General features: G+C 37.1%; 1 protein-coding gene across 2 annotated transcripts in view; it reads left to right on the top strand.

Moving 5' to 3' along the window:
* The window catches only part of SLC12A1 (solute carrier family 12 member 1), a 47,646-nt gene extending 37,570 nt beyond the window's left edge, over positions 1-10,076 (top strand). For both annotated transcript variants that reach the window (XM_075160049.1, XM_075160048.1), the window contains exons 21-26: positions 1,366-1,497; positions 1,730-1,841; positions 4,163-4,249; positions 6,495-6,630; positions 8,900-8,967; positions 9,941-10,076. In XM_075160049.1, the coding sequence (XP_075016150.1) occupies positions 1,366-1,497; positions 1,730-1,841; positions 4,163-4,249; positions 6,495-6,630; positions 8,900-8,967; positions 9,941-10,076 (671 nt within the window). The remainder of the gene's footprint in view (positions 1-1,365; positions 1,498-1,729; positions 1,842-4,162; positions 4,250-6,494; positions 6,631-8,899; positions 8,968-9,940) is intronic.
* The last annotated feature ends 3,562 nt before the right edge of the window (positions 10,077-13,638 follow it).

Genomic DNA, 13,638 nt, shown 5'->3' with positions numbered 1-13,638 from the left:
GAGTACCTATAGAGCATGCTGTCAAATAACTAATTAGCACATAACTTAAACGTATAGGTGATGAAATTAAATTACATTTCAGATATAGTAAAATGATACAGAAATACTGACAGAATTAAAGGTCTCATTTCACAATTGCTAGGCTGTAATGATAATGACCCACCTGAAGCCATGCTTGTACGCAGTCAAGGATTTTCAGACTTTTCACCTGCAGAGACTATTACATCTGGCTGTGCATGCAACTCCCACAGGTATCAAGAAGATCTACAGACTGAAAATATAAAATGTCATTATTCTTTACTTGGCAGACTTCAGTTCATTTTGCAGGCTTCAGTAGAATATATTTTTATAACAAATACCACAAGAATGTGCACCCCTGTTTCAACTACCCTTTTCGATTTAGTTCAGAAAGGCATAAAGGAAATACATATTACTCACTTTGGCTCTATATATGAGATAGATTATGTTAATAAATATCCCTGCCTCTCCGTTTTGCTTATACATTCATCCTCCCCAGAGTTGTTGCATCTTCCAGCATAGACGCTAGAACCGTAGACGAAACCCAATAACTGCTTTAGAACTATCCTGTCCACACTCTAGAAATACAAGAAAACCAAACAAAGCATTTTCAGAACCTAGCAGATCAGAGTAAAACCTCTAAAGAAGCCTGTCTGCTCCATTTAAAATACTGCTCTGACACAGTTTCTTTGAAATCATTGAACGAGAAGCAGTAATAAAGCCACAGGCTTCAAAAGATGGGATGAGAGGAGATACTGTTAGTATAGGCAAGACTGTACCTTTTAAAGCCAGCCAAGCAAACAGCAAGATTCAAAGTTTATTTTCAATTAACAATGACCCTCTCAAGCATTGGGAAGTTGCCATATATGCTTGTTTTCTGCCTTCCAGTCTTAGCTTTACCTGTGCTCTCGCTGTACCCTGTTAGCTCTCTTTGCCCACCATTACTGTGCATTTCAGGGAGCTCTGTATTTTACAACAGGCAGCCGAGCTTGTAAATGTTGCAAAATGATGCCATTTACTTCTAAAATTTGTCAAGTATTTCCCAATTGTTTTTTAAGGCCCCAGTGAATTTTAGGTTAACTAAAGAGATCTAGAGAACAAATAATCAGATAACCCTTTTCAAGATGTTATAATCTAGTGACAAAGATTACACAAGCTTTGGTTCCTGTGCATATTGGTATATTAAAAGTCCACAGCATCTGCGCTGTAAATTTTTTTCAGATTTAAAGTACAGAAATTATGTCAGAAAGTTCATTTTCTTCAAGCTTTCTCTCCACTTGGCTCCCTAAAGCTACTCGTTGCCTCACTTGTCAGAAATCCTTCCACGTTTTTTCTTTCTCATTACAGAGAGCACCATTAACACAATACAGTCAATGCATGTGGGTGAATTCAATCAGAAGCTGCTAGAAGCCAGCACTCAATTTAAAAAGAAGCAAGGAAAAGGTACAATTGACATTTGGTGGCTGTTCGATGATGGAGGTAAGGAATTCAAGTAAGAACTGCAGGGAGAGAGATTTCTGTGTTACCAAATATAAAAACAGACTTGGGAACTTGTACAAAACTCTTTTCTTTTAAGATTACGTAGTCAATTTTCTGTCTGGCTTAAATGTTTTAAGATTAACTTAGGTCCAACACTGCCGAAGTGAAGGATGGAATTTTTACCACACAATGCACTAATTTGATCTTCTTGCAATTTTGTATGTTCTTCCAGGTCTAACAATCCTAATTCCTTACATTCTAACTATCAGGAAGAAGTGGAAAAATTGCAAATTAAGGATCTTCACTGGAGGAAAAGTCAATAGGCTTGAAGAAGAAAAACTAGTGTAAATATAACTATATTTTTCTCACTGTTTAAAGAGTTTGAATTGATGCTGAATATAATGCATATACAGCAGGAAGCTGGGAATTTCTCAGCACAACCGGCTTGTTGTACTGTGGGCAGCATGAAAAAAAATTATGTACTTGATAGAAAGGTGTTGAGCTTATGGCATAGCCCTCAAGGCTCAGTGTAAATGGTGATTACCACAGGAAACTCACATCCAGAAATTTTTCCCATTAATAGCTCATATTCCCTTCTCTAAGAAGAGCAGTCTGCACTCTGTAATGAGAATATAATTTGTTTTATGGGATTTACATGAGACTGTCCAGTTAACAGTAACTGAAATTGCACATGAAGCTTCTCATATGCAAATACCGTAGACAGATAGCTCACATAAATGTGATTACCCATAAAATGGTAAAATGTAAAGAAGTTAAAAAGCAAGTTAAGCAACTTTAAGACCAAGTTGATTTGACTTAGTTTTTTTAAAAAAAGTCTAGATTTCATAATCATAATTGACCTTCAAGCAAATGAAAGGTACTAATATAAACTTATTTTCATATCACTGTACATAGGACCTTTCCTTCTAAAGCACTTTATACACTAGAGGCACAGCCAATTCACCACCGGTGGAAGCAGACCAATTTGGGATGGAAGTCAGTAGCTGCGTCACAAAAAGCAGCAGCACCATGTAGCGAGTTAAAAACAACATATCCAACCAAAACTCCAGTGGAAAACAAGCAAGATGGATGCGAGGACAGAAGTTAGAATTTAGCCAGCATCACTAGGGTTATGACACAGTGCTACTCTGCTGCGGTTCTGTCAGTTGTAAGGATTACATACTTCTGTAGAAGAGATTCACAAGTGTTTCTACAAACTATTATCACTGGGTAAAAAAAGCCTTACAGCTGTTTAAGGACCTGCAGGGAAGCATTCTCTGCTCCCTGTCCAGAGTCTGCCCAAAGCTCCTGGATCTAGGCACTCAAGTCACCAAATTTTGTTTAGACAAGTAGGAGGTTTTGACATCAAATGGGATTTGTCAAAACATGACAGGTCCTCACAGAGGCAGTTCTGGCACCTGTATACACTGCTTGTCCTACAAAAGCTAGAGTGAACAGCATAACAATGACTTAGTTTGTCTCCAAGAAAACAATATGCGTATGTATTTCTACCTAAACACTAGCTTTCTTCAACAGCATATTCTACTCATTACACACAGAAGCCTTCAAAGAGACAAATCCGGAGGCCAGGTGGCTATTCCATTCCCTAGGTAGATCTAATATAACAACATCCAAGAACAATTGCAGCTATTGTATTTCCAATTCAGAAATTAAATTTATCTGGACTTTTGCTAACATGTAATTCCCAAAATATTAAAACCTTTCCACAGAAGTTGAGACTTTGCTCTTTTTGGTGTTCAGAAAAAGGATTGCCCTAAGGGACATCAAGATTTATATAAGCAGTAGGTTCTTATATAAAAAAAGAACAAGCAAATTCTCAGGTCATAAGCAAATATATATTTCTATCATGGTTTGCTCTTAGGAATTTTCTGACCTTTTCAAGTTCCAAAGCTTACATACAACAACAACAACAAAAAAAAAAAAAAGGGGGGGGGGCGGCGCGTGGTGGGGTGGATGGAGAGGAAAAAAAATACGATACAAGTTCCCAACCATGCTTCAGCCAAAGGCAAAACTGACCTAACTAAACCTCTCTAACCTCAGCACAAACACATACAAAGCTATAAACTATTCCTCCTGCCAACTGGGGCAGAAAAGCAAAGTATTTTCTTTTAAAATTTGTAAAGACAACACGTGAGTAGATCAATATGAATTCATAAAAGATAAAGATCCTTTAAGTATTGTAGATCAACCTTCTGGACCAAATTTTCACCAACACATACACTACCAGTGTTGTACATACTCCATGCATAGAATTCAGATAATAATAGAATAACAGAAGCCTTCTCTAAGTATTGGAGAATTCTGTCCTACTGTTTTCTGAATATTTTTCCTTTATAATTCAAGTCTTTGCAAATACTTAAAGTACCATTTTTTTCCCAAAATGTAAACACCCTTCCCTCTGTCTGCTATTCATTTCCATTTTTTGTGATTTTCATCGATCATCAGTTAAATGAATTATACTACAGCAATCACATCAATCCAGTTCTGTAATTGGAAACTGAAACACTAAAGCATTTAAAGTAATTTGTCACATAGTTAAAGATAATGAGACAACTGTGTTTGATATCTTAACTCATTTATGCGTGCTCTTTGATGCAAGGCACTCAGAAATACAGTGATAAAATGTTCTTTCTTTTATTTTCAGGATGGCTTCACTTCTAAGCAAATTCAGAATAAAATTTGCTGATATTAATATCATTTGTGATATCAATATAAAGCCCAACAAAGAGAGGTAAGAAACATTACCAAAATCCATTATTTAGCAGCAGGCCTTTATCAGGAGCTTGTTTCTTTTATGTTGAACATCAAAAAAAACCAAAACACACTACAAAGAATAACACTGTCACTTTATTGCAATCATTTTCCAAGTACCTAGGAGCAGGAAAAAGAAAAGAACCTTTCAACAATCATAGCTCAAAGGGTCAAAACTATAGGCAGCCTTTTTCTTTATGTTGTAATTATAAGACTTAATTTTAATAAAGACTAATTAGACACCATACTTATAAGCCACTAAATTTAACAGGCATTTTATGATGGCAATAGACTTCACTTCATCATATTATTCAGTCAGTCACAGTTCTCTTGTAAACTCACCATCTCTGCCAACTCAGCCTTCTGGGTCTTACCACGAATTCATAAACTTAACATTTTTCTGGCCAAACATAAGCATACTTCTCCTTTCCCATGAGGACAATATTATAATACTCCCCTATCACTCAAATACAATGAAGGTTCAATGTTTTTAAAAATCAACTTATCTACAGAATTAATGCTCTTAGGCAGAGGTTAGGAAGTTGGTAAAATAATGCTCAAGAAACTCCACCTCCAACTGTATTAGCTAAGAAAAAAAAATTCTTCAAGTCTTTGCTTTTCATCTCTCTATAGAAGTCACCTATTTCTTCTGCTTTATGTAGACAAAAGTATATAGCAGGTTGCTCAGGGAATAACTGAATCCTAACTCAATTCATAATACTGCTTTTGGTCTTAAAGACCCTCTGAAAATGTTCTCACCTTGCTATGCTCTCTTCCATCCCATCCCTTACTCCCCTCTTGATAGGTCCATAGCTATTTCATAGTCAAAGGGCTCCTCTTCTCCACCTAAAGCCTTTCCTCTGAGTTCAAGGTTAGAATCTTAATCCTTCTGTGTCCTATTTCTACACACACACATAACTTTGCAAAAACAATATTAGATTCACCAGTGTTTCTACAGTGCATTGGAGATTTTGACTTAGGAAATGCAATTAAAGAATATAAAGATTTTATTACTAGATATCTAAAGTCACTTATTAGTGCCCCCTTGATCTCTCAGTCAATTTTTTTTAATTATATAAAGAACTGTGCAGAATACTTCTCTCTTTTCCAGTACTATGCAGCAATTTTACATAAATAAAAGCTATCAAAAAGAATTTGTGTCTGGTGTTAACATAAAATTCAAACACATTTGCTGCATCAGCACTATCTGAACAGAACAAGTGAATATTGTGCCAGACACTTGCTAGACCACTGTATCTCCCTCCCAGCTGGCATCCCATTTATTTCACTAATAATAAGAGGATTATCACTATTTTACATACTGAAACAGACACTAAGGATGTTGACAAACTCTCTGGCAACTTAGCAACAGCAACATTAAATGCTGCATGTCACAGCCTTTAACCCATCTCTTGACTTCCTGGCCATATAGTAAAGTTCAGCCTGTGCCCAGCCTCCCGTTTCAGCTCACAGTGAGGCCTGTCAGCAGAAAGTGCTCACAGAAACACACTTACATTATTATAAAAGAAACTCCCTGAGGTCTCAGTGGGATGATAGAAACTTTCAACAAAGGGGCAAGCAGGGAAGTACAGAAGGATGATAAGCTTCTCCAGATGATGACAGTCAAAAGCTTCAAGAAACAAATTGAAATTTAGAGGGAAAATCTGTGGAAAAGTTGGGAAATGAACACAAATCTGAGCCCCCATATAGCAAAAAACCTACAGCATTTCCTTCAGCCCCTTGCTACAGGAGATTCGTATTACCTGTTTCTCCATTTCATTAAAACTGTAACAGTAAAACTGTTATCAGTCAGGTGATTGCTCCAGTTAATGCTAAAACAATAATAAAAGCTCAGTATTTATGAGAAGACCCATATTCATTGTTAACATTAGTAACCAATATACTGCAGTTTGGAGTTACTGTAGAACTCATTTCAGTATTTTTGCTACAACCGGGAAAACGCAGAAAATTATCTGCAACTATAAACAGGCCAAATGCAGTGTTTAATTATCCTCAAACAACTTTTTAATTATCCTCAAACAACCCCGACGTATTGAAGTGACACAGATACAACTTGGGGCACAATGTAGCAGATAATAGTTAAAGATTTTGCATGTTTTTCAGCTACAATTATAGGCAGTGGGGCCTGCCATACACAGTGTCTGTGAAATAAGTTAGGGAGTTCATATCCTGCAGCAAGGCCTCCTTTGTAATTCCTGTTTCAGCTGGAAATTCTTTGAAGAGATGATTGAGCCATATCGCCTCCATGAAAGCTGCAAAGATATAACAACTGCTGAGAAATTAAAGCGAGAGACTCCATGGAAAATTACAGATGCAGAGCTGGAAGCATTCAAGGAGAAGGTAAAGCTTTGCCTACCTTTTTACATCTGTACCTTTTCTTACACTCCATATGTTTGAAGCGATTAGTAAGAAAATGTGAAATACCAGATATGGAATTAGAAACATGACATGTACAAACCTGTATTTGATATTTACAAATTGGATTTATATTGTAAACTCTGCAGAGGTGTGTTATGATTGCATTATTCACCACTCTGTTAAGACCTTGGCATGTTTACACAGTATTTTCCAGGCTGACGAGAAGCTCTGCCCACATCAGAGCCAGCCAGATGAAAACCACCTCTGAACCAGAAGCCACACAGTACTGCACCGAGCCTGAGTTATAAGATCTGCTGAGAGGTTTATTAAATGGCTTCACTGTTTTGGAGCTTGAACCTCTTAAAGAGTGCCGTTCCAAACATTCACCACTTTGGGAAATTTAGAACTGAATCCAGACTTTACAACTGGCTCTAGGAATTTTTCCAAAGGCAAGATTTAACATGGATTCTTACCTCAATGGCAGAGTGAAGACTAAACCTGCCTACAATGCAGGAGCTCTCCCACAGTTCTGAGGCACTCTAAGGCTGACGTTGGCTGACACTGGGTGAATTAGAGCCTGGGCTGCTCTTTGATTTTGTTGGAACATAACTTTTTAGTAATGAACCACCAGGCTTCATCAGGCCACTGCCGAAAGGATACTGCAAACTCTTCCACCCTTAAGAGACAAGTTCTCCTGTAACTCATAAAGAATTAATCTAGCAATTTTATTTATGGTTCCTGTTGGATTAACCCACGTGCACTGAGAGTTTAGTTATCTCCGCTTTATGGTGCTGGTAACTTCCTCAGCAGAGCAAGGATTGTGAGTCTGAGCTCAGAGCCGCTAGAGGTCACAGCCTGACATACTAACATAAGCTGAAATCAATGGTGATTTAAGATAACACACTATACTTCCGACTGCAGCAGCTGGGAAGCAGAATGACTGCTCACTGTATTACCCTTTTCATAGATTTGATAACCAGCATAAAGTTATGGTAGTCAGCTGTGGGCAGAAAACTTTTGAAGTACTCTCAGCATAAATCATCAAAACTTGGTAGTTAGAGCCCTTAGAAGATCTCAGTATAAAAGACAATGGGAATATAAGCCCAGATATACACAATTCTGTGCAAAACCCGTGAGGATACAACACGAAAAACAATATATGATTAAGCTTGGTCTTGTCTGGGTCACTAACTAAAGAACCAGGAAAAATCCCCACAGGTTGAAAGCAGTCAGCAATATGAAAATGCCAAATCTCTCTATAAAATAAGAACAGCAACAAAAACTTTAGCTTACACACCTGGAAAGACATGCCCTTTATCTTCAGAAGTAAGGCAGTTCTGGGAATTTTATGGAGGACATTAAAACACATTTAAAATTCAAGAGAGAAAAACCTGGCAGCACAGATAAAGGGTGATGTTATAGGATGATTCTCATGAGATAACAACTGGCTAAATTATGAGGATTCTTACTTATATAACATATGTAAGAGAACAGCAAAATGTCTGTAGAGAAGGAAAATTTAATGGAGAAAAAACAGCTTTTTACCTTCTCCAGGGAAAGGGAGAATAATTTATAAGACCAGTTAAGATACATCCATCTCCCATGCTGCAATCTCCCTGTACACAAACCTGCCCTGGTCTCTTGTTCCCTATGACTTGTGTTAAATTATAAAAACTTTGAGGGCCTGAGCCTGACCATAAAGTAATCTTGGCTGAATCTCAAAGTAACAGCCATTTATATAATTTGTAAAAGTCTATACAAATACACAATATATAAAGCAGCTAAGTCTTACTCCAGACTCCTGATCTTTTGTTTAAGAGGTGAACTTCTGGCAAGGTGCTCATTTACGCACTGACGTTCAGCCCTACCAGCACGGCAGCTGGACACTTACAAAATAGATGACTTAATACCTTAACCGCCATCAAACAATAGCACAAAAAAGTCTCTGCACAGTTCCCAAACAGCTATACTCCATAGCCACAGAAATACTTAAAAGCTATGTCTGAGCCAGCTCTATAATATCAATCCTCAGGAAATTTTACACAGTGAACAACTCTGGCCCCCAGGTACCTATACTAATCAAGAAGCATGGCTTAGCCTCATATTTTGCCATCTCTATGGCTTTCAATGCTGCCAAAGCAACAGCAGAAAATATTGTGGGCAATGGGTAGTGTAGAAGTCCATAAGGCACCAGAACTGAGGATCACTGACCTAACTGATTTTTTTCTTTTCCCCGTTTTGTTTTAATCAGAGTTACCGCCAAGTTCGTCTGAATGAACTCTTACAAGAGCATTCGAGGGCAGCCAACCTCATTGTCCTGTGAGTGCAAGATTTTGGTTCTAACTTAGAGAGTAATCTAATGTGTAAAGGGATTCTGAACTAGAGCAACAGAAACACTTGTGTTAATTCATTAAGGGCAAAAATAATCTTTTAAGTAGCTTTTGAAGGACTTGCATCTGGACTGATGGTTCTCTGGGACTACACTGAATATGAATCTTTCCTAGTTGTTCTTCATAGCTTAAAACAAAGCTCTACTCATGAAAATGTGTCAAAAATGTAACCTTCACATCCAAATCTACATGTTGAGTGTTACACCTGCTTACTCACCTGCAGAAAATACACATTTTCCTTTCTTTTCCCCCAACTATTAACAATTCAAAGTTGTTAATGGTTTGCACACAATAAATGGAGTTGCTAGCCACGACCTACTTGAAACTGAATAAGGATGATGCAACTGCATGAAGAAAAAGAGGCCACCAATAAAATTAACAACAACAAAAAAAGCGCCCTTTTCAGAATCAATTTTTAGTTAGAGTAGATAAACCTCTTTAGCTCTATTAATTCAGTCTCCAAAAAAGGCTTGATCAGGTAATGTTTACCATAAATTGACCCATACTTTAAAACTCCCGTCTCACAGTAATTACAGATCAGAAAATGAGCTGCTGGACTGTAAAACTGTGCCATGTACTGTATTTTACCCTTTTTAAAAATCATATTATGTGTGGGTTTTATGATCCCAAAAATGCTTCTTTATCAGTTTAAGGTTACAATCACAAGCAGTCCATGTCAAGTACAACTAGCCATGTTAATGGCAATAACCAGGTGAGCAAGAGTTTGCAAGATTAAAGCCTAATGGTAGCTTTTGCTTTGTAAGATTAAAACAATCATATAGGCTAATTACAAACATTCAGAGTTGTATATGAAGAGCTGATGTTTTCTAGTGAGATCCATGTTATCAGGGCTACCCCCTGCCTTCATAATGTTAATTTTATTTTTCTCTCTGTCTAAACAGGAGCCTTCCAGTGGCAAGAAAAGGAGTAGTGTCCGATTATCTGTATATGGCTTGGCTAGAAATTCTCTCCAAGAACCTTCCTCCAATCTTAATGGTCAGGGGCAACCACAAAAATGTACTGACTTTCTATTCTTAGAAAAAAATCAGTGCCTAGAATATCCCTTGCTTGATTTCAACACTTACATTTTTAATGGCAGTGATTTATTAAAAACACACATCTAACACAGATGTAAAACTTAACTAGTTGACAGAAAAATCTTCAAAAATCCACAGCAACACAGTGAAGAATTAGACAAAAAAAATGTAAATTGTCCCTGCTGGTGTTACATTCCAGTACAGGCAAAAGAAGGAAAATCTACATCTCTCTCTCTCTCTCTCTCTCACACGAGACAGCAAATATTTTGAACACACAAAGAAGAATTTCCACTAATTTTATAAGGTATTAAAAATTCTTTTGATATTTATCCTAGAAAGCCAAAATTAACCACTGCAATACAAAAAGCATTAAATCTATAAATAAATATTTCTTTCAAATTGCACTGCCATAGCTGCTAGTAGACACAGAGGAGCATTACAATCAAATGCACCAACTTGGCAGAGAGAAAAAAACCTGTGTCTATCAGGTATCTATGGTATCTATCAGGTCAAAGTCATAAACTGATACAATGCAAGTAGAATACCTGTGATGCTGTTTAATTATAATATTGCCAAATTAAGACCTATACCTACAGCAGTTGCTTTTACCTAAATTGTTCTGCTAATTTATATTAATTCAAATTCTTCTAATTAACTGACAAACAAAAAAGTTACATATATAAAAATACGGACTCTATATGACAAGACTTGATAATGAATTTTCAAGTTCTGACATGGAATGGAATGTATGATTACAATAATTAAATGTGGTAAGTAAATTTCACACAGAAATTAGTGAAATACTAAATATTCTGACAATTTTTGCTATGAATGTTACGGGTTAATACAATCTGACATTATACTTTGGGATAATTGGTACAGTGATTTATGTGATTAGAACACAAAATAAACTCCATTAGCTGAGTTGAATGCCTTATTTTTTGATTTATATAAAATATTTCTCTTATTTTTAGACTTTCTAAATAATATTCATTATACACTAACTTGAAATAAAGGAAATCCATTAAGTTGTGTAATTTTTCTATTTTCTATTCTGCAACTTACAGTACTTTTTCATTTCAGCTGTCAATAAAAGCAGCTTCTCTTTTTAATGGGGAAAGCTATGTCCTATGTGTAAGCATTATTTAAATTAAAGACCATTAAGGAGCGCAGCTAATTTCATTACTGTAGTCCTGCAACTCCTTTGCAGAGATCAACTGAAATCTAAGTCCCAGGAAAGCCAGGGGACCCTGAATTTCACTAAATGTTTATTTCAAAGCAGGCCTCAGATTCCATCTTTGCTTGAATTATTAGAATTTAACTTGAGGAGGATCTAGCACTCCATCTCCAAAAATGACAAATATTTGATATTCGTATTTTTCCAAGTTCAACAGCAGCAATTCAGCAGAGCATGGTAATGCAGCCCAATAATCCATGTTTTATTTTCTCCACCTATTAAAGACAGGATATGAAATACTGATATTTTCTCATAATGTTCATCCTTCGCTCCTTCTTACACATTTACAACCAGACTGAAGGATCATTTTGCAGTTTAACTGCATGACACAGATATATGAGTTTCCTAGATATACTAGGCTTCCTGCACAGCTCTGAGCAAACCAAACCTCACATTCTGCCCCTGCAAAACAGAGAGATTACTCTCATCCTTTGCGGTGATACAGGAGCTTGTTACATGCTGTCAGGTCCTTCCACCTTTGCAGAATTGCAATGGCCACCACCATTTCCACCTCACTTCAGGCACCAAACAGGTATAATCTGCATGCGGTACCCAGACAGTCAATGGAAAGAAAAAGAGCTTTTAAGGAGGCTCCACTTAAGCCCTCTGTAAGTGTGTTACTTATCACAATCTATGGAAGGACCTGTGGGAATTACACACCTGCATTAAGCCCTTCAATTAGGTACATGAGTGAGGATTGTTTCCTAAATATTCCCAAGTACTGTAATTCTCAATCTAAAGGGAACATGATCCAAACTGATTTACGGGACCAAAGCAGATCCAAAAAGAGAAAGAGCACAATATGAACCAGCAATGGCACTTTCAATACTATTCACACCTCTCTCACAAACACATCGCTGATGGCATTGCAACAATGAATCCCAAGAGGTATGTTTCTAAATGAACAGCCATCAAAAACTAAGTACTAACACACGCGCATCACTATAAAACTCCTTGCTTAGACAACAGTGATTAATTAGAAGATGTATCCACACAACGTTATGGGATTTATAACAAGCAGCACAAACTCTAGACGCAACAGTGCTTAACTACCTGTTATTTCCACAAATTCACAAGTAATTTCAACACAGCAGTTTCCTAGGAGCTTGTATTTCTTGTTCCTCACCATGATTTCTGAAGTGTGTGTACGACCACAATTTGGAGAGCATACTAATTATGGACTCTTAAATAGCAACTTTGATTGCAAAATTTTGTTAGTCCACCTACCTCTTTTCCCACTCTGTAACAGACACTTCCTCTTTTACATACATTATGCATAAAACAACTGCTGAATTTTAATCACCATGTTAGTAACTGAATTCTAATTACAAGTTTGACATCTCTAGAAAAAACATGGCTCTAAAGCTGTCTAGCACATTTTGAGCTTATATCACACTACCAACTCTGCAGGTTTATGTCATCTAGGGTTGATTTGATCAGCCACGACAAAAGCAAGCATAGATAAGGTGACCAGGGACATTAAAGTGTGAAAATACCGTTGCTATGAAGCAAGAATAAAGAATATTTTGAGTTTTCTTCAAAAGTCTAGGCATCCTGCACAGCTAAGCTTGTGCCTAAGGGTCTGTTAAAATGATCCACTACCGCTTCTCTCATCAGTGAATTTTACCTTTCTTTCCTAATGTTAGTGGACCTCCAACAGGTATCACAGAAGGCATTTCATCACAATTCAGAGAATTCATTTTCCTTAAATCTTTTTACAACCACTGGCAAGTTGCCCATCTTGATCACACACCCCTAGGGCATAGTGCTTAGGAACGGTGATAGGTATCCCCATCTAGCGCTCCAGAACAGCATTCTCCAACATGCCTTTCACTAGATTTTCAGTCCCCAACAGAGATGAATTGGGGGGGGGCGTTATTTGTTAATTTTATTTTTAAATCAGCAACCCAATAGTGCAAGTAGAAAAGCTACCTAACCAAAAAGGCATCACATTCTGAAGAAACAGCTGCAACTGCTCAAGCCACATTGTGCAAAAAGCATGCCGCTATCATACTTCACACGCAAAGGAGGTCTCCACTTAATCATCCACATAATAAGAAAGTACGAAGCTCCAGCCACTTGCATAGTAAATTTCACCAGTCTTAAACCTCTGCAATTTTCATTACATCTTTGAAAGGTCCTACCAAAAGCCTTCCCGGCTAGGCAAAATATGACAGGCTGCCCTTCATTCTCAGAAAACCTGGACATTCCTTATCTTTTCCTTCTTTCTCTACAATTCCATGTGGTATTTCAAGATCATCCTTAAGGCAAAAGCAGTTTCAGCAACTGAATAGTAGTTTACAAGTAACAGACATGGCAACAGGTA

This window comes from Calonectris borealis, chromosome 11 (genome assembly GCF_964195595.1).
Source record: "Calonectris borealis chromosome 11, bCalBor7.hap1.2, whole genome shotgun sequence".
Classification (NCBI taxonomy): domain Eukaryota; kingdom Metazoa; phylum Chordata; class Aves; order Procellariiformes; family Procellariidae; genus Calonectris; species Calonectris borealis.
This window is presented reverse-complemented; position numbering and strand designations above follow the sequence as displayed.